The sequence below is a fragment of the Notolabrus celidotus genome, chromosome 10 (assembly GCF_009762535.1).
Source record: "Notolabrus celidotus isolate fNotCel1 chromosome 10, fNotCel1.pri, whole genome shotgun sequence".
Taxonomy (NCBI): Eukaryota; Metazoa; Chordata; class Actinopteri; order Labriformes; family Labridae; genus Notolabrus; species Notolabrus celidotus.
The window spans coordinates 20,093,892-20,119,558 of record NC_048281.1 but is presented as its reverse complement, the minus strand read 5'-3'; the positions used below and the strand labels follow the sequence as shown (position 1 = coordinate 20,119,558).

Below are 25,667 nucleotides of genomic sequence, written 5' to 3'. Positions count from 1 at the left end.
CCTCTGCTCTGGCACTATGTAGAATGAGTACCATGTGGGTAAAGCTAACTGAACAGAAGTGGAATAAATGCATTTAGACAAGGAGGCTTCCATCTGAAATTTCCATGCAAAACATGTTCTTCTTTAGCTTGATGTTCAGCTTAAACCAAAGCATGTCTGCCTCCCACCAGCTATCTTCATCATATGTTTGTCTCCCTGCATGCTCCTCTCAGGGTCTCTCCGTCTGGATTTGATAGAGACACAGCAATTCCTATATGACTCAGTGTACTGCTGTCTCCTCATGGTGAGGACTTTGTCCTGCCTTCCCTTGTACGCCTGTCGTAGTCATATGGATACCGTATGCTAGTGTGCGTCGTCTCTTGACAGCCATATGTAAATGTGAGCAGGACCTCTGTGCCATCTCACTGATAAAGACAGCTGGTAAAGACACAGCTAAAGTGTCTGCAGCGGGAATTTAAAGTGGAAGCAAGGACATCATACCAAATTAAAATCTTTAAGGAATAGACAAAGAATTTGAAAAGGTAACGTTGATTGAAATTGCTCTTGGTTGTGTATAAGTATGCACCAAAAGTGTCTTTTAAGACCTATAGGAAAACCAGGGGTGTTTACTGTACCTCATCAGCAAAGAAAAGTGCAGTGACTGGACTGTTGCTAGTTTTTGTGTCATTGTGTCAGTGCTTCATTAATTTATAGAGATGCCTTGCTGATTTATTTCAGTGTTATATAATTCTAACCCGAAGGATCTGAAATTGTTGCAAAACTTGTATATTATGCTTCATCACACCCCAAATATCCCCATCTTCCTGAAATACACAGATCCTATTCCTGACAAAAACCCAACGCAGGACTAAATCCGATTTGAGTAATCCCTTGAGTGTTTGAAATCAAGTAGGAGGAATTAGTTTAAGCCACAAATAGAACATTTGGCTTTCTTATCAAAGCTGATTTGTCCTGGAAACAATTAGAGGCAATGAAACAAATAGAATTTAGTTAATGCTTCTCAGAGTTCTTTTTCATATATGATGTTCAGTAAAGATAGTAAACAAGCCCCAGATTTTGAACTGTGTCATCTCAATAAAAAAATTAAAAAGTAAATAAACAACATCATAAACCAACAATGTATGTGTCTAGAGTGCAATCACAGTGAGACGTTGTTTTCATGTGTTCTGTTTCCCTTTGGGCATTGCAGTGAAGAGCTACTATCAAAATGATGGATACAAGCCACAGACAACCTCCCGAACACACATGCAAACACATACGCATATTTCACCTGACGCGTAACGTATCATCAGCAGCATTCCATTAACGCTGCCTGGGCCAAAATGAAACGGCCTACCTAACCCAAAAAAACACTCTGTCAAACAAACGACCTTGCCAACGGAGTGACGCAATGTTGTTGATCAATTTGGCTTTAAACTTCTACTTTAAAGAAAAAGGCTGGTAACGGCAAATACAAAAGGAATCCATCTCATAAAATATGCCTGGGAGCTTCCCTTTGAACAACCGGTGGACAGCAGCATCACTCACAGACACCACTGCCTCTCAGTTCCTATTTACATCAGCAGAAATGTGCTCTTTTAAAATTTGGTTCCAGAGGAACATCATAAATAAAGTTTATTTTACCCCAGTGGAAAACGTGTTGTGAAAATTGTCTGAAAGTCTACCCAAATGTCATAGAAACATAGAGGGCATATATTGACAACAGAAGTCCATTTTGGTCAGTTTTAAGTTACTGGCTTTGATGGGGTAAAATCCATTTTAATGATTGATCACTAACTTTAACATCATTAAAATGCAATTAATATCATATATAATGAATGAGTCTGTCATTAAACCTAATTAGACTACTATTATTTTAGTTTTAAGTGAAGTATTTGTGCCACTATGAGTTGAAAAGTTGGGATTTTAGCAAGTCAGTTTGATAGAGTAGACCAGTAGAGAACTGGTGATGCTTTAAAGGGGTTTGAGGAGTGTTTTTTGTCACATAAATGGAATTAATTGCAGTCTCTAAAGTGAAGAATCAGCCTCTGATCTCCATAAAAAGTAAAAAAAAAAATATTTTAGATGAACAGGATTTTGATATTTAAAGTGATTTTTTCTAACACACACCAATAATAAGGATGTATTAAAAACATGAAAGGATTTTATGACTTGTAGGAATCAAGTTTGCTGAAGAAATAAATAAATATCATGGTGACAACATTTACAGTCCTGTTTTCCATCTTTAAGTTCATGAGGGATTTTTTTGATTGTACTGTCAGTACGGCTAATAGAAAAGATGCAGACTCCATTTTAATTTCACTTAATACCTGGCTGCCCTGTCTCGAGACCCAATGCTCCTCTGAGCTTCCTCTAATCCAGGAAGAGAACTAAGATAAATGCAGAGTAATACAAGTTCTCCTTTTCTGCAGCATTCCCAAAAATGTACCCTCAACTTTTCTTTTCTACAGACTATCCCAAGGTGATCACTGTGCTAACTCTAATCTTTTTTACTCCCCAGCTCGTAAAATATTTAGGTTTTTCAGCCCAATTACTCTTGAATGTGCCTCCTTACTAAACAAAATAATTTGGGTTATATGTGAGTATAAATAACCCATTTAAGCATGTATTTATGCCAAAAATGTCTAATTCTTTCTTCAAAATAATTTATTTGAACATGCATGGTTGCAATAGCTGTGGGACACTCAGCTGTCCTGTATCATGACTATGCCAGTGTTTTTATAAAACTACAACATGCCTGTCACCATGAATATTCCTGTGTCTCTCAACTTTAGTTGAAGTCAGGATATCAACCAAGTAAGCCAGTGAGACATGTGGTCTGTAATGTGCAGAGGCAGACTGGTGGGGTGGAGTTGTTCCACCTCTGATCCCTCCTCGGAGGGTAGTAAGGTAGGCAGGATGTGGGGAAGACAGTAGTAATGTGTAACTGCTGAACTGGGGGTGCAGACAGACTGTGTGTATGTGCATGTCTGAGTGGAGTTCCCACTGTGTGTTTACACACTGCCTCTAGTGCTTTCGCAACGCAGTACTGCAGTGTGAATTCATGCAAGTACATAGTTGTGCAATGAGTACCATGTTAGCACAAAGGAGTGAGGACTGCAGGACTTCAATCTAGCGCTAAGACTGAAATGTTTCAGTCCCTTTCTTTATGATGTCATGCGACTGTTTACGGATCTGTAGGCAGAAAGAAGAAAGTGCAAACTACCTGCCCATCAAAACCTAGAGAGAGACACAGTCAGAGACAAGCAGGTAAACACAGTGGATCGTTAAGCAGCTTAAGGGTAAGACCTTTCCCTCAGGCATTGGGCCCAAGTCAAATGAGGAGAGAGAGAGACGAGAGAGAGGAGTAGAGAGAGATGGAGAGAGAGAGAGAGCAGGAGAGACGAGGAGAGAGAGACGAGAGAGAGAGAGAGAGAGAGAGAGAGATGAGAGGGAGAGAGAGAGAGAGAGAGAGGAGGGAGAGAGAGAGAGAGAGAGAGAGAGAGAGAGAGAGAGAGAGAGAGAGAGAATTAATTAGTTAGTTGGCTTAAAGCATGACACTTAATGAATGATAATTTTGCACAGTAACTTTTGTTTAAAGAAGCAAATGTTTGCCAAGTTTAATTCTCATTGTAAAGCTGTTCATTATGCTAATATTTTGTAACTTTAAAAAGTTTTTGTTTGTTTTTTTTAATTTATCTGATTGCTATAATTTCCACACTATGGTGCCATGTGGTAGGGATACAGGGTATTTCAGGATTCACTTTAAATTATTTGAAAGGAATAAAATACATTTTTGACATCAGTTAAAGTTTCCCATATCTCTTTGTGAGCTAATCGCTTTGCCAACAAAATGAAAACAACACGTGAAGATGCTCAAAAAATTAAATTGCCAGAATACATTCTGGAGAAGAAGCGGTTCTTCCAAACACATCTTTTTACAAATATTAAAAAAATAAAATACAAAAGGCTGCTCTTGTCCCTCTTGTTGTAATTCACTACCTCATTGATTTTATCACCCTGTCTCTGAAGATAATAATATATGAGATGAACATATTTGTTCTTATTTTTTTTGCAGAATTCAACAATAGCTCTCACAGACAGCAGTTGCTGCTCAGCTCTTCTTTTTAGAAGTATGTTCAAAATTATCAACTTCAGTTAGTTACACTTTGACATTGTGTTATGCAACCAGCTGCCATTGTATCATTTTTTACCCTCTGGATTGAGCAAGGAGCACTGACCACAGACCAGCTAGGTTGAGATCAAGCGGCAAACTCCGGTCTCAAACGATGAAGCCAATGCGGAAGTGATATAAACTGCAATACATCGAAATTCCGCTTGAGGCTGGCTGCAGAAACACCGGAAACCACATAGATATGAATGGGAAAAAGACGATCTTTGCAGCATTAATAAACATGTTTACAGCCTGGTTCAAAAAACGGTTTGGCCCTACAACGCTAATCTCTCTATCGGCACACACTATACGGGGGGTGAATTTTTTTCTAACGTGACGGTTCAGAAGATATTAAGATTACGAGTTTTGCCCAAATAAGGACATGACTGACATGACTCCCAGTCGGGAACACACAGCCATTGTCTAAGAGGCTCACACTACATCACACTCTGCCTAGTTGAGTTCTGCATTACCAATATGGCTGCTGCCGTCGATTTGCTTCAAAACAGCTCTCAGGAACAGATGGGTGACGTCACGGATACTACATCCATATTTTATACAGTCTATGGTTGAGATTCTTCTAAGAGTTGAGTGGTGGTTTAAAAGGGAATGACAGATTGAGACTGTTTGCTGCTGGCACAGTTTGTTCTGCTAGCTGGTACCTGGATGAAATCTCAAAATCACCACAAACTTGATGTGCATACTTGAGATTATAGAAGACTGTGGGTCAAGTACTCAACATTAGTTGGTTCCTACCTCTGGTTAGATCATTTGCTATACATAATTTGATTAGAAATACCAGAAATAATACTGATTCAACTAATAACTTGAAAAGTGGCTGAGTGATAATGTGGGTTGTTTCTCAATTGGAGGGTTGGTGGTTTGATCCTAGCTCTGATTTAACATCCTGAAATGTCCTTTGGCAAGACAGTGAAAACCAAATGGCCCCTGGTGACATAGGCAGAGAAGTGTGAATGCAGATGTATGGGATTTGTTAATAGTTCAAATTAGTTAAAGAGAAAAGTCAAAGTCAAGCGGCAACCTCCGGTCTCAAACTTTGAAGCCCATGGGGAAGTGTTATAATCTGCAATTCATGGAGAATCCGCTTGAGGCTGGCTGCAGAAACACCGGAAACCACATTCACACCAATCCAAAAAAGACGATCTTTGCAGCATTAATAAACATGTTTACAGCCTGGTTCAAAAAAACGGCTTGGCCCTACGAAGTTAATCTCTCTAACGGCACACACTGTACGGGGGTGAATTTTTTTCTAACGCGATGCTTCAGAAGATATTAAGATTACTAGTTTTTGCCCAAATAAGGACATGACTGACCTGACTCACAGATGGGAACACATAGCTGTTGGCTCGGAGGCTCATACTCCGCCCCTTTACGTCACACTCTGCCGGGTTGAGTTCCCCACTTCCAAAATGGCTGCCGCCGTCGATTGGCTTCAAAACAGCACTCAGGAATAGATGGGTGACATCACGGATACTACATCCATATTTTATACAGTCTATGGTCAAAGTGCTTTGAGTGATCAGTAAGCTAAGAAACATGGTGTATAAATACTAAGTTCATGATAAGTCCATTAACCATTTGAAGGTTATCCAGCCTCCAGTTGTGGTTTCGATTGATAAGGTTGAATAAGCAGTGGCTAATAGTGTGCTACAACTGGGGCAAGATGTTTAAAGGTCAAATCAACCTCGGAAATAATTATTCATTGTGAATTTTTTTTTTAAAGTACAACAAAAACAAGTTTTGTTTTATTTGTTCAGCTTCTTTTTTAACAGCCTGCATGTATTGCTTCCAGGAGAAACTTTTGGTTTGATTTAATGTGGCGCCACCTCAGGACAAAGCAGTACATTTGATGTTGTTCTTGTTATTGTCCTCTACATGTGTAAGTCATGTTTTCTGAGGACAAATCTTATTTCATTTAACAGCCAGATGTATCACATACAGACAATATTTGCTGTGGAAAATGTAAAAAAACAAAAAAGGCTTTGTCCTCAATGTTCTTCTTTAAATGCTATGCCCTGATAGCAGTTAAAGACATTGAAAAAAAATAAACTACAGAAACATGCCATTAGAGATAACTGTCTTATTCACATAATATAGGTATTATGGAAGCATCAAATTATTGAAGTTTGATTCATAACCTGTCAAAGTCACACATGAGCTTCAATTAATGGAATCAAACCAGCAAGATAAACTGAAAACATGTAATTACATGCAATACCTCTTGCATAAAGACTAACATAAACTTAAGAAGCATCATTGAACCTGCTCTGCACATACCTTTGAAGCCATGCATCAATTATCCAAAGTAGTCCTCAGACTGCACTTCAGATTTGCTCTTCCCTACCTCTTGGGGAAAGTTCCCTCTTTTATTTTTTTCAAAGGAACACTCCTCTACTTTTACAAATCAGTGATTTTCATTGCAAAGAGTTTTGCTGAGTCGTAGGCACTTCTTAACTGTATTCCCTTCTTTCCCGGGGTACAGACACCAAAAGCTGCTGTTTGCTGTTGATTCTGAGACAGTTGAATAATTATTCATGAAAATGTCACCAAAGCATCTTTGAAGTCATTTTTCATTTGACACTTTTACACCTACTCATTCCATGTATTGCAGTACAATAAAATTAAGGTTGTGAGATAAAAAAGAAGGAGGAGGATGAATCATGACATCCACGTATGGATAAAGATGGCTGGATAGCGTTAACGTCTAAAGGGAGGCAGGAGGACAGAGCCAGGGCTTATCGGGGGTTGGACTGTCACGTGTTGTTAACAGGTCCTGGTCAAACAGTTCACTCCTCATTATCTTAATGAGATCGCGACCGCAGAACAAATACTATGAGACATGCCAGGGTTGGAAGGCAAAGATGAAGTGGTTTGGGCGAAGAGTGATGAAAGAGAGGCGGGAATTGATGGCGAGGGTAGTGCAGTTGAAAAATAAATGAAAGAAAGAAGCAAATAGGTGGAAGGAAAAAGAAAAGGGACTTTTTTATGACCCCTCCAATGTGTGTGCTTTATTGAAAGGTATGAAGTTTAGCTGAGTTGCCAAACATCAAATTAAACAACAAGCTTCTCTACGCGTGTTTGTTTGTTTGTTGGGGAAGATGGTGGAGAGGTGTGTTCGGCACAGATGGAGGGATGATGAAAATGGATGGATGGACATCTGTCGAGAAAGAGAGTTAGTTTCAGAGACAGCAGGTTGATAGATTGCAGACAGAAGGACGATGACTTCACACTTTTTCATGTTTGCTTTTTAAGGAACGTGCCTGTGTTTTGGGCATGTTGTTCTGTTGTTCAGTTTACTTATCAAAAGGCTGCTGACACACACTTAAATTATCTCTGTGTCATAGATCTGTCATTGTTGGGTGTGCTTGACGTCAAAGCTTGAGTGGAAGTAGTTGTCACCTCTGATGCCAAAGCATTATATTTAAAACCATGCTGACTGATACACTCTTAAATACCAACACTGAGTCACACAGAGTGAAAACAGGCAAACTTGTAATAGTAATGGCAGTAGCAGTGGTAGGATTGGCAAATTCCATTGACAGGAGTGTAGTCATGTTAGATCTCTCTTACTGGGATCATACTTTTGACACTTCTCCTTGTCAACACTGTCAATTGGTCAACTTTTAGGGGCTTCCAGTTTAGCAGCAATAGACTTTCAACCAATACTTCCTTTGTGTACAGTTTGACAGGAGTTGGCTTTGCAATGCCTTGCATGCAGATATATTTTTATAAACATGAATTAAGTTTATATCCTAGTTTCATGACTGTGAAAGGTGTTTTGGGTTGCATTTATGGAAGTTAGGGTTATGGCCCTTTTAGTTTACACATTTCTGTGTACAGTCAAAGCCCACAGAAACTGGGGTAGGCAATACTACTTTGATTACTTCTGGGTTGACCTGATATGTCAACAAAGCATGTGCTCTTGAAGTATCTCATGTTTAACTCATGTTATAGCATACAAGAATGTGTTATTGTAGAATGGCTTCAGAAGCCTTCAGGAAGGTCTAAAAGAAGATCACCTTCACCTAGACAATAATGTGATGTGTGTGCCATCTCTGACATGTTTGAAACAAGGTTTTCAGAAATGGAATCAAATAACAGCTAACGCTAAACTTGTGTTGAAGAGTCCATATATGTACTGTATGTGTTTTGAAGACACCCTCATTCTATTTTGAGGACACCTTTATGGTATTTAAGTCAGATCGCGGAGACAAAGGGGAGGCAACTTCATCTGGCCCAGTCGTCCTCCAAGCAGTCGCGATGCTTGTTACTGATGCTGATGCTGTTTGTTGTAATTAAACATACTACGATACGAGCAAGCCAGTGTCACGAAGTTCATTCTGCGTCTGCACACCACGGGTTGTTAAGACATGACACTCTTGAAATGGGAGATCCCATACAACTAAAGCTTTTATTTGTGTGTGTTTTCTTGTGTTTTATGTTTTGCCCAAACAGGTGAGGAAGAGAAAGACAGAGAGAGAAGCATTAAAATAACTTGGGTGGCAGGATGAGTACATTCCAAGAGAGATGGAGAGCTTGAGAGCTCAGGAAAGATGACTGAAGAGGAGGGAATAACATGCAGCTCTCCTCCTCTTCCCTGCTGATGGACTCAGTAGTGCATCATCCTCACACTCGCTCTCAGCTGCCATTAGCTGGTATGAAGGGTGGGAGGTCCCAGCAGGAGAACTTGCAGTAGATGCTCAGGGTCTAGAGCTATTCTCAGGTGTGTGTGTGTGAGTGTGAGAGAGTGTGTGTGTGTTTGTGTGTGTGTGTGTGTGTGTGTGTGTGTTCTCTGGATACGGTGGTATTTCTTCAGGAATTTCTGGGCTTGTGAACACCTGACACATTTACAAGCCTGAAACCAGCTTGACACCTTACAAACTGCCACTCTTAAAAGGTTGCAAAAAAACCCTTTTGTGTCTGAAAATAAAATTTCTCATAACGTTTTTGTCAGAGCAGATTTGAGTAGAGTAAAACCAAAAAATTATATACTACTTTGTTTCAGCTGACATACGACAACTGCCTTAATATATATATATATATATATATATATATATATATATATATATATATATATATATATATATATATATGCTGTGTCTAAGCTGTAGCGCAGCCACCAACCACTAGCAGGGGCTGTATTTCCAGTTAATTGATAATGCTATAATGCTGTAATGCTTTACTATACTGATGTAGACAAGCAGAGATGATAGGTGGCATCTTGTAGCACACAGGGTTCCCACTCTTTTCCAGAGATCATTTTCCAGGACATTTCCAGGACATTTTCATTGAGGATTAAGCTGGTATGACCGTCCTAATTTAGTTCCTAAATAGTCTAATATGTTCCTCTCAGTGGAAGTCTACATTGAAAGACATGTAGTCTATGGCTATCCATGAAATCATCTCTTACATACTTAAAAATGATGGCAAAGTGATAATAGAATAGCCAGGGACCCCTTACAGGTGAGAAAATTGTCCATGGCCCCCTCATAATTGTAACACAGATTAAGCACAGTAGTGATGTGTTATGATCAAAAGCTGCGGCTCTGAGAGCCGATGCTTTATAGTGAATCAGAAGAGCCGGCTCGCATCAAGAGAGAGAGACGGCTCCCAGTTTTTTCCTTTCCCTCCTTAGCTCTCTCAGTGCTCAGCCCCAGCTCTGCTCACAGCAGAACTTTGTTTTGATTGGTCAGCATGGCGGCCATGTGGCCAATCATATGTGAGGATATAGGATACAGGTGGTGGAGGGGAGGCTGTGTATCCTGGCTTCATCTGTTCCTTCAGAGAGAGTCTTCTTGAAGACCGGGCAAATACTCACTGAGAGGAGAAATCGGATCAGCCCATCCAAGCTGAGGCATCTGATTTTTCTCAATACCAACCTGAGGACATTAATAATGTTTGCTTGAGTTTGGTTCTGGTTCTGTTTGCTTGAGTTTGGTTCTGATTCGGTTTACCTGAGTTGGTTCTGGTTCTGTTTGCTTGAGTTTGGTTCTGGTTCGGTTCTTGTTCTGTTCTGATAAGGTTCTGGTTCGGTTCTGTTCCGTTTCGATTCTGGTTCACGTCTGGTTCGGTTCTGGTACTGTTCTGGTTCGGTTCTGATTCGGTTCTGGTTCGGTTCTGCTTCAGTTCGGGTTCGGTTCTGCTTCAGTTCTGGTTCGGTTCCGATTCGGTTCCGGTTCGGTTCTGGTTCGGGTCTGGTTCGGTTCTGGTTCAAGTCTGGTTCGGTTCTGGTATGGTTCTGTTTCGGTTCTGATTCGGTTCTGGTTCGGTTTCGGTTCTGGTTCAGTTCTGGTTGGGGTCTGGTTCGGTTCTGGTTCAAGTCTGGTTCGGTTCTGGTATGGTTCTGGTTCGGTTCTGGTTCGGTTCTGATTCGGTTCTGGTTCGGTTCTGGTTCAGTTCTGGTTCGGTTCTGGTTGGGGTCTGGTTCGGTTCTGGTTCAACTCTGGTTCGGTTCTGGTATGGTTCTGTTCGGTTCTGTTTGGTTCTGGTTCTGTTCTGGTACGTTTCTGGTACGTTTCTGGTTCGGTTCTGGTTCGGTTCTGGTTCGGGTCTGGTTCGGTTCTGGGTCGGTTCTGGTTCAGTTCTATTAGGGTTCTGGTTTTGTTCTGTTTCGGTTCTGGTTGAGTTTGATTCTGGTTTGGTTCTGGTTGAGTTTGATTCTGGTTCTGTTTGCATGAGTTTGGTTCTAGTTCTGTATGCGTAAGTTTAGATCTGGTTCTAAACCTAACCCTAATCCTAACCCTAACTCTAACCCTAACCCTAATCCCAACCCTAACCCTAATCCTAACCCTAACCCTAACCCTAACCCTAATCCTAACCCTAACCCTAATCCCAACCCTAACCCTAATCCTAACCCTAATCATAACCCTAATCCTAACCCTAACCCTAACCCTAATCCCAACCCTAACCCTAATCCTAACCCTAACCCTAATCCTAACCCTAACCCTAATCCTAACCCTAACCCTAATCATAATCATAACCCTAACCCTAACCCTAATCACAATCCTAACCCTAACCCTAACCCTAATCCTAACCCTAACCCTAATCATAACCCTAATCCTAACCCTAATCCTAACCCTAATCATAACCCTAATCATAACCCTAATCATAACCCTAATCCTAACCCTAACCCTAACCCTAATCCTAACCCTAACCCTAACCCTAATCACAATCCTAACCCTAACCCTAACCGTAACCCTAATCCTAACCCTAACCCTAATCATAACCCTAACCCTAACCCTAATCATAACCCTAACCCTAACCCCAACCCTAACCCTAATCCTAACCCTAACCCTAATCATAACCCTAACCCTAATCACAATCCTAACCCTAACCCTAATCCTAACCCTAACCCTAATCATAACCCTAACCCTAACCCTAATCATAACCCTAACCCTAACCCTAACCCTAATCATAACCCTAACCCTAATCATAACCCTAACCCTAACCCTAATCATAACCCTAACCCTAATAATAACCCTAACCCTAACCCTAATCATAACCCTAACCCTAACCCTAATCATAACCCTAACCCTAACCCTAACCCTAATCCTAACCCTAACCCTAACCCTAATCATAACCCTAACCCTAATCACAATCCTAACCCTAACCCTAATCCTAATCCTAACCAGAACCGAACCAGAACCATAACTATTCTGAGTGTTTTCTTACCTTTAGACGAGTTGGTTCATCAGAATTTAAATTCCCATTTCAACAACTACGCTTCAGTGCAGCCCTAGGTAACCACATCCATTTTTTTTTTACAAGTTCATTGTGAAATACATTTGATGAAATTATTTCCGAAAAAGGAAAGGCAACAAAGGTTGTGTGACTTTAAAGCACAAGTAGTTACATTTAATGCATATTTCATGCCATGTTTGCCATTTTTTCTTACATGGCAAAAATCCAGATCAGTAGGACAAGCATGATCTCTCTTGTTAAAATTTTGTCTAGGACACGTAAGTCACATACATAGTAGTGGGGGAAAATGGCAAAACAGAAGAAGCAAAATAAAAAATAAAACGGCAATAAAATAATATTTTTTTATGTAATTTGTATTTATGTTAAACTGCCACTGAGAGGAAGCCACCACGTCATGGTATATGTCTACAGCTAATGCTGGAAATGTACTTACAGCTTTGACACTGGTCCTCTTTGGGTCCCCAGCAGCGACCGTTACAGGAGCGATGGCATTTTTGACCTGCACAGAAGTCAGAGGAAAGGGATGGTTAGCATTTGTATGTTCACTTTAACACAAAATATCAACACTTTATTCTCTACAACAAAATCCTTTCTAGTTGAACCCTAAAGAGTGATAGAAATTGTTTTAAAAGCTGGAAGATTTTAAAATTTCAGAGCCTACACATAATGACAAAAAATGATAGATTAACAGTTTTGTTTTTATAGTGTGTTGACCGCAACAATATGACCAACACAGCACACCACACTGAAAAATTCCATTCACCAACACTAGAGTCCCAGCTTGTAATCTCGCAAAATCTACTAGGGTCAAACGTGACTTTAGAGTAAACAAACATGGCAGAAGATGGGATGGTTGTCAAGCTACACTGCTATGGCCCTTTTCCACCGGTCCGTCTTAGCCCTACTCTACACGACTTGACTCGACTCTACTCGGTTTGTGTTGAGTTTCCACTGGCACTGTACCTCATGTCAGATACTAGTTTTTAGTACCTGCTCTGCTCTGGTTCCAAGCGAGCTGAGCCGATACTAAAAGGTGTCGTCGACGGACTGCCGGCCACTGACTGGTCAGAGGATGTCGGCACCGAAGAGTCATGAGCGTGACGCCCAACACAGGAATCAAACCCACCATTTTTAAAAAACGACATCAGTACTGTACAATGTCTGCACGCAAAGTTTCTCTGTGGTCCATTGACGAGGTTAGGGTTAGCAAGTACACCATTGCCTCCAAGTCCTCCATTGTTTGTGATTGTTGTGTTTGTTCGTTCAAAATGACGTGAACGCAGTTTAGCGCAGCTGTGTTATGACGACCCCGCCCACCATGAGTCGGTACTCTGGCTGGTGGAAAAGGTACCCAAACTGATTAGAGTCGAGTTGAGTAGGGCTGGAAATGTGTAGTGGAAAAGTGCCACTAGTTGCTTAGCTATCTGGTATATCCATTGTAGCTGCAATTCCCGCTCACCTTCCTTGCCACTAATAGCCAATTGTGTCCTCCATCCCTGATGTCTATTTACCTTTACCTATGCTTTAGCTTACTACTGTCGCCATGACTATGCCTGTTGTGCTTTCTTTTTCATTCAGCTTGCTTCACCAATCATTTGGTTGCATGTGACAATCAAGAGATCAAATTCTCAGCTGTCCTCAGGGTTCCCCAAATAATAGGATAACTGATCGTAAATATTGAACATGTTTGACATTTACGATTACACATGATTTTATTATCTTGAAGTGTGTACCCCTCTTGAGTCTTGAGAGTTTCTTTGGCTTACTTTGAAATGCGCCATGTGGGTGTGTTTATGCTTGTGTTCTCTGCAGGATAATATAATATACTGGCACAGTTGTTCTTAAGAAAAAACTACTTATTTTAAGAGCATTTCAAACACAATTTTTTCTGAGACGCTTGATTAAAATTGGAGATAATTACCCAAATCAGCAATAAAGTGAGTTGAATTTCAGGAATGGTGTGTAGCTATTAAAATGAACAAATAATTATCACAACCATGTTTTGTAGCTGATTTAATTAAAATGTATTTAATTAAATCCCCTTACCTTTGTAACTACAAATGATTTCATTTTCAAATAAAATGTTACCAAATGTTTTTTCCAGGTACTCTTATTATTATGCAAGAACGATGATGAAACTTTCAGTGTTAGAGCAATAACACAGCATCCCTCCCAACTGTTACATGCTGTTCCAGTCATAAAAAACTTAAATAACCTTGCACAGGCGGAGGATTTTTTGTGAAAATGAGACAATTCTTCATGTCACTTCACTCTAAATCCACCCAGCATGAAACCAGCTCACATCAGGCAATGGTAAAAGCAGTAAAGCGGCATCATACTCTCAGAGCTTCAGCCTGTGCATTTCTGTTTTTGGAGGACTTAATTGACTGCCTGATAATTGACTGCGGGGGAAGTGAGCCTGGATAAGTGCAGGAGTGCTGTCCTATGTCCATCAGCCTCTCCAGATGAGAGCTATTAGCATGGAGTCTGACTCTATTTCCCAACATCAGCTTCTCTATCCTCTGCCCCTGCTCTTCTTTCTCGTTTGTTACCCTCTCCACCACACATTTCATCTCTTTTTTTTCTAAACCCCACCGCCTGCTGATTCATCACTCCTCCGTGTCTCTCTTTCACTTACTGTCTATCCTTATCTTTCTTTGTCTTTTCCCGGAGTGTCCTCTTCACTCCGTTGTATCAGTCTGTTCCCTTGTAGCTTAATGCTTGATTAGGGCATTATTTTAGAGCAGTGGGGATCTCTGGTATGAATTACCCATTCATTTATTCAACTGGTCTTTGTGGTTAATCATGGATGCACTATTGTAAGCAAATCAGGCAAAGTAACAAAATATTTTTCTTGGTGAGGCATATTATTATTAGAATTAAAGGCGCCGTGAGGAGTTTTTGACTGGTTCTGAAATAGTCTCACTCTTACACTGATGCCTCTTTGTGACCTACATAGTAAAATGAGAAGATTGGTCTTTTCTCAATCTGAATTTTGGTACCTGAGTTTAGGTTAGATTTTCAGAGATATATCAGAACATCTGAGCGCATATCATGACATCAGAGCTGTGACGGGCAGCGTTAAACTGTTGGTGCTTCTGGTCACCTTTTGTGAGCTAACAGGAATAAATCTGTGTCGTGTTACGTTCCAGTTAATTATTTATGTAGCTACAAATCAAGACACCACCTCAACCCTCTTCACCCAGCATGAAGTTGCCTAGAACAAAGAAAGGTGGTGGTGGAACTTGAGTCCACTTACGCAAGCTTTATAATGGTGGATTATGGTATCTATGGGAAATGTAGTCTGGGGAAACACCACCGTTTTACCAAAGAAGGTCACCAGAATCAACACAATACAAAAACTCTTTATAGTGCCTTTAAAGCCCCATGATTTATTACACATGTAAATTGGGTTTTTTGAAAATGAAAAACCCATCTTAAAAATATATATATTTAATTAAACACTACGTAGGTTATCTTGTCATGAAAAATGCTGATTCCTGCAATGTATTATTACGTTACTTGATGCCTACCATGTGGAAGCAAATTCAGACATTTAAAAATACTATTAAATGATCAAATGCTGATGGTCTCAATTGCTGTTGTAGCTCACAAAGAGGCCTTAGTGTTAATTTTGGTCTGTTGTATAACCAGAGTTAAAAAATCCTCACATGAGCTCTAACTGTTTGTTCCACAGGAAAACAGTGAAATAACAAAATTAGTTTTATGTCAAAAGCCATACATTTGTGATTGAAATCTAGAATAAAATAAAATAAGGAATTCTGATTTTTATGTTCAGATGTTTCATTTATTTTCATGACACACTCAAATAAACAGTTAGATATTGTAGTTTATACGTGATTTTGTCATTTTAAATTAGAGAGAAATACCACACAGTTCAAATGTTGGAATAAAAACTAAAATATATATATTATTTTACTGTGTATTGCTTTGACAATACTTGAGAAACAGTGTTCCTTAGCCTGGTGTATGAAAAGGAGTATTAAACACAAGATAATGCCAACAGCAGCCAGCTGGCATTTGCCAGAACCACCGCTATACTTTGTTACATCTCTTTTCTCCTTTGAGCCTGCTACCCTGTGAAGTCAAGCTAAAGAGTTTTTATTTTGTGCCCAAGGTCTTCACTATCTCATCTTATAAATTCTCAGTGACCTAGAATAAACCTGTCCCACCCCTCCTCCTGCACCATAATCTTTTACAGCTTCCTTAAAACAGCTCTCAAAAGGTTAACAACTAGGGCTGGTGAGGGGCAGGAGACATATGTGTGGGGTTTAACTCAATCAACAGGGCAGGGACTTAAAATTAAACATCCTGTTTTTGAAAAGAGAGCGATCAACAAAACAAATGTGTTATAAATAAGTCGCAAGCATAACAACGTAAAGCTAGTGCTCCTCAATGGATGAAATGGAGATTAAGTGCTCAATTGTGGATTACAGGTTTGAAGATCTTTGATCTTTCGGCGGAGAAAAGGACTTGCACAGGAGTAAGGGTCGATCGAGGGCTAACGGGGCTGCAGAAAGAAGGGTAGTTGAGCAGAATATCAATGCTCGGTGCTGCTAATCTGCATTTGAAGTCTTGAGCGAGTGCTGTGAGAGGAAATCTAAGGACACATGCAGAGATTGTTTGTTATTTCCAGCTGTAATGATAATGCATTTTGCTGAGTAAATTTGAAACTGCAGAAGAAGAGTTGAGACAGCTTGAAGAAAAACAACAACAGATTTAAATGTCAAGCAGCTTGAGCGCTAAATTATTAACAAAAGGAGAGCATGTTTAGAGGTTAAGTCAGTAAATGAGCAGAAAGGGGGGCAGTGGAGGTGACTTCAACCTTACTGTCACCCCCACAACCTTCAGACGGATTAATTGTGTTAAGTTAACCCTTCTAAGTCCTTCATAATGCCATACATTTATTAACACTTCATTACAGTGAGGATTAAATATAATTGGAGCAGCATTTGCTGTGTATTGCTATGGCAAACACAGTGACATAATGAGGTCAAGGGGTGATTTTATGATGACAATGTTTTGCTGTTCGCACTCTCATAGTGAAAGAAGCAGGTCAAAAGAGAGGCCTCTTATTGATCATGTTACTTGTCAAAACTTAAACCACATGTTTTTTTTGAACGGCTTCTAAAATGTTAACTGCTGTGAATTTATCTTAAGAGCCCAATTTTGAGTTCTCTCAGAGACCTGAATGTTTCTCCAAACTCTTCAGGTGGAGCTGGAAATGCTCTCAATGAAGATTTCTGACGCAAAATGAGTCACTGCATCAGTAGTCATGAGCTATCTTTATCAGCGAGGTACACTGTCGGAACTGCCTTTTAAAGTTAAGAAATGGAACACTGGTATGAATCAGCAGTGATGAATGTGAAATCTAAATCTTTTTGGTTCATTCATTGCTTCACCAGGAATCTTCAACAGGATTCATTTTAGCAAGTGACTTCACTTCATCATATTACACCGGGGGAGAATTGAGATTGTCATCATTTGAGGATAAATACTTAAGTTATTTTCAAACTTGACAAGTTCCCTCTGATTTTCACCCTTGGTCCTGCAATTCCTCCTGACTCATTTCAGTCCATGTTAACATTTGTACCAAATTCGAAGACATTTCTACTTAACATTTGAAAGATATTGCATTCATAAAGATGGTATGGATGGATGGAAAACCAGGTCATTGTGTCTCTAGCGATTGATCGTTTGCCAAATCTGTGTGAGGCCATTTCCTTACAAGGTTACAGCAAAGATTAGGATTGAAAATGACTGATGTATTGATTAAAATACACACATTTTAACATTAGCATTGTGGGTTAAACCATTGTACAGAAGCACAATGTTAAATCACTGGATTTTTCTGTGTACCTGTGCACATGTGGAAAAATAAGGGTTGTCGATAAGTCAAATCTTTCCACTTGCTGGGTCACTTACATGTCACACTGCTGTTGGTGGGCACCACCACAGGATGGATCCGTGTGTTTTTGACAATGTCCTGCCAGTGGATTGTGTCTGCGTGGCACAGGAACTTGTTCTGGTCGACATACACACCTCCACTCAGGATCTCTGTGCAGATGAGATAAAGAAAGTCAATACAAATGCACATATTGCATCCTGGGTACTTCATTGTCTCCACCTGGGGATACATCTTATCCAAAAATTCTGCTATGAGGCATTCAATCATCCAGCCTTTTTAACCCTATTGTTTTGTAACACATTGCATGACACTGCATATTTCAGTCTGAAACATTAACTCAAGTACTCAGCTGACTTCCAGACAAAAACATCTGACAAAGGTTATCGTCCTGAGATAGCCAGGACAAAGCCATGCCATATTGCTCATAGTACAGCCTCTCATTTTTATTATTTTGCTCATCCTCTTGTTCCCTCACTGTGACCGGACACAATCAATTATCCATCACAACACAAAATCCATCTGGGAGTTAAGCCCCGGTACGGGACAGCAGCCTTAACAAGTTTGTAATTTTGTATTTCGTCAAGGTGGTTGGGAAAAAAAGTCATGTATCTCACCATCATTATAGACATCACCTTGTCTAACCAATGATTGTCTGAGGATTGAATCCATTACACACACACACACACACACACACACACACACACACACACACACACACACACACACACACACACACACAGACAAATACACCAACAGTATGCTGACTGATTGGATACGCAGGGTGGCTCTGTGCAGGAGTTTAGAGAATGCCTAATCCTGACTTTTATGCCAGAGAGAAAGAATGGGAAAGAGAAAGAAAAGAAAGGAAAAAGCCACAGAGAGGAGGATGGCAGGGAAGACAGAGTGAAGCCCAGTAGCAGATTTGCATTATTTACAGAGCTGGTGTGTTCTCTATCTCCCTACAAACAGATTACTGACACAGGGCTGAAACCGATGAGACACATAATCATACACGAGGCGCCCCGCCAGCACCACACACCAACAGCCAAACACAATATTGTCCCACAAAGGCCCGATAAATGATACTCCTAGGATAATAGGTAGTGGAGGTGTTACCTACACAAGCCCCCTACCCCCCAACCTCAGCCCTCCCTCTCTATCTTTCTGCATGTGCAGCAGGAGCCGGAGAGAAATTAATCCTGCCTCTCACCACAGGAGGGATATCGCTCGTCTAGGAGCAGGCCACGTCTCAAATTTAAATTGTTTGCACAATGGGATGCTGCTGGCAAAGTAGGGCAATGGACAAACCATCAGACAAAGCAAGGCAGTGATTATGGCTAACATGCCAGCAGGAAGTCTCAACCTTGGTTAAGCAAGATACTAGTACATCCTCAGGGTGTTCACCTTCATGCTGGTTTGGTGGGATGTAATTGCAGCCAAAATATATCAGATTTAGGGGTAAACACATCCAAGGCATATTTAGCTACAGTTCACATGGGGTCCAACAGGCTTTGACAGTCCTTAGAAATTCATGTGTTTTCTCAACTATGTTGAATGAATAACTAACTGTCCCCTGTGCTAGGAATAATTTATATGTAAATAAGCAGATTAATTCAAAGCTAGCTGTATGTCTCAGTTGGCTTCAGCGCTAGGTATCCTGAGGGAAAGTTTTCAGGGCATATACTCTGTTTGGAAGCAGTTTTGTATTGATCTGAACACAATTATTTGATCCTGACATCTTAACTTGAAAATGTGTTCAAAGGAACCAAAATTAAATTTTATTTAGTCCCATTTGTTATCATAACTTTAAGGATTTTAAAGAAGTCTTTCAATTGCAAAGTTGTTAAAATGTACAGTTCTATCGCCCTGACAAAATAAGATATTAGCTAACAGTTGACTTTTAAAAGAGGAGCGGAGGCAGTTGAATGACAAGTATGCATCTCACAAGTGAAGTCTAACTACTGAGATTTTAAGTGACAGTGAGACTTTAGGCAAAATTAGCAACGCTGTCAATCACTAATCAAAGAAATGTGTCCTCACGCCCTCACACTTGAGCCACACTCACAAGGCAGACCAGCCACTGTTTTTCAAAGATCTTAAGCGGAAATGAAAACAGGAGTCAAACTTGAAAAGATATTGCCAGGATTCTCAGGTGAGGTAAACAAGTGAGAGAAGATGTTCCCGCTAATCCCAGCTGGACGTGAGCAGCATTCATATTCCCAAACACAGTCTATGAACAGACTGACAGAATAAAACCTTGTCAGTCCGACACTGTCACAACAAGCGACCCTTAATGCCTTCCAGAAGGTTCCCCCATCTTTTGATGCTCGTCACACACATTTGGGTGTGTAGAGCACAAAAGGCACACTTGTTTGTAGTGGGATGTGACAAAGTTTAAGGATAACAGTTTAATTGGCTCCTTGTTTTGGGCGCTTTGCCCAGGACAGTTAGAATATTTCCCAGGGCTTCTGTCACCAAGATACGAATAATTAAGAAACATATAATGCATTATATTTGCGATGATGTGCAAAACTCATGCAGGCCTTGCTTTCATTACACCTAAATGACTGGCTTGCACATTAGTAGGGTGTGGAGTTGGTAGCCAGGGGCAGATCAATGGTTAAATCCTGTTGTTGATTGTTTAGTGGGTAGAGAAAGCGCCTTAATTAGTTCTTTCACGTAGCCACAGCTCCAATTTCCAAACAAGCCCCCTCCTCTCTCGTTTTATCCCGAGAGCAACTCCAAATGTCTCTGCATGAGTGTATGCCTTCATAAGGCACAGCAATCTTGGCTTTCAGATCGCATGACCGTTGGAGGAAAACAATATGAAATTCAGGCAGGCAGAACAAATGTATGCAGGCAATTATTTTGATGGTAAGTGGTTATCGTGCTTATTTTTTTCTTTATTGCAGAGTGGGGATGAGTTTGATTAAGACTGGGAGGCAAATAGCAAACCAATGATCAGAGAAAAAAAACATATTAATGAGTTTGTGAGAGAGAATTAATAAGGGTTGTGCGGATTGTTTAATGAAGAAATATGTAGGACAACACAAACACTATAACAAATGGTCGAACTGCGTTATCGAATATCCCCAATGGTGTTTATTCTTCTGTAATGAAGAAAAGTCATGTGCAGAACTATTACCATCAATACAAGCAAGAAGACATCACTTGATATCTCAGCTTCAGTCCTCCTTTGTATTTTTTTACCACTGGTGGGTGTTATGATGTGAAACCCCCCCCCCTATGTGAAGCCAAATGATTTAGAGCTCTCCCACAGACTGGGTGCAGCACAGATCGAAATGCCTGCCTCCTTAATGTTAACAGTTGAGCCATGGGCCAAACAATAAAATGAAAATACATGTAAAATAAACATGGTTTCTGACATTATACTTTGTTAAAATTATGATTTTAGTCAAAGCTTTCATCTTTTTCTTAGAGAACTTTAGTTTCAATGAGTTATTTGATGTTTAAATGTGGTATACCAAGCAACCCCCAGTCTAAAAATATGAGTCCAATGCGGAAGTGCTAAAAGCTGTAGTTCATTGAGGATCCACTTGAGGCTGGCTCCGGAAGTAGCAAAGTCACATACACATGAATGGGAAAAAAGCCGATCTTTACAGCCGAAATAAACATGTTTACAGCCTGGTACAAAAGACGAGTGTAGTCTGGATAGCTCATTTCTCGATCGGCTCTCACTGTGAGGGGGGTGATTTTTTTTCTAACGCGGCAATTTCGAAGATATCGAGATTACGAGTCTTCCAATGAGAGGCACAGCTGACTGCAGGAACACTGTAGCTGTTGGCTCGGAGGCTCAAAGCCCGCCTCTTTACGTCACACTGGCTCGACAGCAGCAATATGGCTGCCGCCGACGATTGGCCTCAAAACAGCTATTCAGGAACAGATGGGTAACATCACAGATACTACGTCCATATCTTATACATTCTATGGGTATAACCCCATGACCCCAATCCATATCTGACAGTATCTTCTTTCAACTGACACAAGAAACCTTTACACTGTGGTCTGTAACAACGAGAGGGATCTTTGCCATTTTGTCTGCAAATTAACACCTGGCTGTGTTTAATACTGGATTTTTGGTTGGTCAAGACCCCGGAACAAATTGATAAATTCTCAACAGATAATCATTTCAATCCATGGAGAGAAGTCTGGCATATGTCACCTTGATGCACAAAATTTTAGTTCCTGTTATAATTCTAAATCGGTAGACTAAACAACATGGAAGATATTTGTAATATTAGGTCCTATCCTGTATTCCAGGCAACGGAGCTGGTGAGTGCATCTCTGAGTTGCTGGTTGCTACAGGCTAACTTAACCTTGTTGCTACAATCACTACCACTTATGAATTATGACTTTTTCAAAAGGTGAGTCACCTGCATTGCTCAGGAAAGAAGTCGAGTTGATTGAGGGCAGAAATGTCAACATAAAAACTCCAGATGTCGTGATCACCTTGGCTAACCTGACTTTCAATGCAAATGTTGAACAACACACAATCAAGCAGGCTAATGATTTAATTTGACCGTACATTGAAATGTACAGTTTAATGTTAATTCACACCCCAGGGAGGCTGATTGGAATATGTTGCCATGGAACCGAGGAATCAGATGACCTATTATGAAATTGTGTAAATAAATCAATTTTAAATCAATACCATCATCTTTAAACACATATTTTGTGTCAGCCTATTTATAGCTCTAGGACTACACTTTGCATCGATGTCCTGTTCACTCTTTTGGGATTCTCCGCCCCAATCCCAAAAGAGTTGGGACGCTGCTTAAAATGTTTAAAAAAATGATATTTATGGTTTTGCTATGGTCATGTTTAATTCGGTGCAAGCTACACGTTTCAAAAAAGTTGGGACAGGGCCAACGAAGCACTAAAAGACGTCAATATCGCAGGCTCTGGCCCTGAATGCAGGATGCCAGTGCCTGTTGGCATTTTGGCTTCATTTTTGGAGGAGGTTGAGAAACTTCATCCATCATTATATACAGTTTATGTGGTTTAACAATAAACAAGAAGAAAATGCAGCAACATACTTGATAAGTGAAACCCAAAACAATGATCTTGAGCATTAACTACAAAGACAGATAGCCAGCAAGAGATTTGGAGAAAAAAACAGTAGAGCAGTTGGATATATACAGTAGCTAGACGGGTATTCAATCAGAAAGACAGATGACTTTCTACTCTTCCTCACCAGTGGGAGAGATTTCACCCTAGATGTCCACTGTAGTGTCTTATTGTCTCTGAGAGCTACAACTTGGTTTCGGCTCAGTGCAGTTATCAGCTCACTGGAACAGAGGAGAGAAACTCTGCGGGGAAGGTGGGGATGCATTCTGGGTCAAAGGGGCTAAATGCTAGGGCACAGAATCTACTGTAACCCCCAGCAGCAGCAGGGGAAGGATAAAGTTGTTGTAAAGCTAGACTCGACACTAAGACTGGTAGTAATGTCAAAATAAAAGATGAGTGAAACTTTTACGTGGCGCCCACTCAGAAGAGAAGATGTCAAACAGAGGAAAATAATCAATATTCACATGTATATGCTTAAACTGGAGGATCATGGTGGTCTATATAAATATACGTGCCTCAAGCATCAATTTAATTACCAGTTTGCTTTATCTCACAACCAGAAGTTACTTATTTGAATCCCAACAAGAGCTGTTATTAGCTGGGGATGTCAGCATTACTCAATGGAGAAGGCACTGTATCAGTCCCTCTTGCATTGACAAAGGGAAACAATGTCTTAAAAACATTCTGGTGTAACCAAAAGGCAAACATGTCTGACATTGCTTACAGCAGAGCTGAATGGTACATTTTCTGCTGCTTTGCAGTTTGTTTAAGCTTGTTAAGAATCAAAATAGCTAGCCTAAATTCATTGTCCAAAGCTGCAACTTGCCTACAAGAAATTCAGCATTTGAAGAACGAAAAAGTCTAATCACTGAGATGTTCTACGAAGCTTTCAAGGCTGCAAAGAAAGGGAATGTATTAAGTCAAAAAAAATATTCCAGGAAGCCAACTGAACTGGACTTCTTACTTCATCACAAACATTAAATAAATTAAAGGAGCAGTGAGCGAATGACTGGGCAAATTAAAGAATGTACATGCTGTTTGGATAGATGATGAATAGATGACTCGGAGTGATGGATGTTAAATGATGGAAGAATGAATGACATCTATTTTATCAGCCGTCATCCATCAGCGTATCTGCTCATCAGCCAAGATAGATGATGGCTGCGGGAAATAATGAGAAAGAAAGGGGGAACAAAAGGGGAAGAAAAAAGATTTAAAAAATAAAAACTCTCAAAGGTTGAATGGATGCTGGATGAATTTGTGAAGGAAATCACTTGATTAAACTGATCCACTCTGAAGGCCACTGCCTCTTAATGCACCATCAGCCCTCCGAGTAAAAAAGAACAACACACACCCAAACCATCTTTGACTAATAAAGACAATGACAAACAATCAGCCATGAGCTTTAAGAGAAGGCATTTCCTGGGTTTCAGACGCTGCCTAAGTTGCCACACAGTCCTGCGTCAATCACTGCACTCCCAGTTGCCCGTTTGTTGACAGGAGGTGTCAGGACAGCAAATCTCTGTCTTTTCTCTACAAACGGGTGATCTCCCCTTCCATCCATCATCTGCTGCTACTGCACTGTTCCATTCTTGCACTCCTTTCCCTGTGGTTGTCAAGGAAATACTTGCAGATCCCAAATGTAACATGTATGTGTTCGTGCAAATGTTTGCATGTTGGTGACAGAAGAAAAATGAAAATGTTTTCACATGAGTGCATGACTGTACATTTGTATGTGCATAGAAATGGAAGCAATGGAGACCAATAACATCAGTGCATACAGCTATAATTACACTGAAAACAGTTTGCTAACTTGTGGACAGATTAAGCATCACCGAAGACAAATGTAATATACCCTTACGGTTGTATACATGCTCCTGCATGTCATATTTTATCACAGTACACTCTTCCTTCAATAGTTTCTTAATAAGTTAAGTTAAATATTACATGAGATTATTGTAAGGTCTTTCTTCCCAGTGTCTTATTATTATGATGTAATAATATCACCCACAACACTTAAGCATGTAAGAATCAAGCCGAGTATACAGCTGAGTAGACACATCAGAGTGCATTCCACAGATGTTATGTACAGTACATTCTTGAGTGCTATTACACTTGACTGAGTTGCATTTACAGGCAAAGGGGAAAAGAAGTGATGTACAGCTTCCAGGTGTGAGTGTAAGTTTGGTGACTGTGCTGTATAATCGGCAAACTCAAAGGCTTTGTGCGCATTCAGCCAGAACACTCTCTTGTCATGTCCCCTGTTGTGCCTTATTTGTGTTACAGAAGTTACCACTACTGCCACAACTCCATTATTCATAATTTGACTGCTTTGTTTTGAAAGTCCAGCTGGCTGAGGCATATTTATTATTGCTTACTTGTCAGTGGAGTTCTGACATGTACAGCTACAATTGGTGGACAATTTAAGGGGGTATTAAAATGTTCATATTTAGTAGCATATGGCATCCGACCAAGGAGCTTTATTTTTCACAGACCGGGAGTTATAATGTGTTCTTCTCTCTTGATGATGCATCACCAGTTTGTGAACTTTCAGGATGTACTCCGGTATTAGTCCATCAAAGACTGAGAAAAAAAAAACATTGCTCAAACAAGATAAAACCAAAAATATGACTTCATAGTTTAGAACTGGGTTTAAGGCTTACAGAATTATCTAAGATTAATTATCAGCCAACAGGGAAGAAGCCTTGGTGTCATCTTTTGTGAAGTAAGCTACAAAGCTCCTGTGGCCATGTCACTATGTCAGTCTTTTTCTCT

At 40.2% G+C, this 25,667-nt stretch overlaps 1 protein-coding gene across 1 annotated transcript in view; it reads right to left on the bottom strand.

The window, feature by feature from the left end:
* The window catches only part of LOC117820696 (receptor tyrosine-protein kinase erbB-4-like), a 415,812-nt gene that overhangs the window by 140,898 nt on the left and 249,247 nt on the right, over positions 1–25,667 (bottom strand). Inside the window, 2 exon segments of the mRNA XM_034694572.1 lie at positions 12,309–12,374; positions 17,822–17,953. Coding sequence (XP_034550463.1) covers positions 12,309–12,374; positions 17,822–17,953 — 198 coding nt within the window.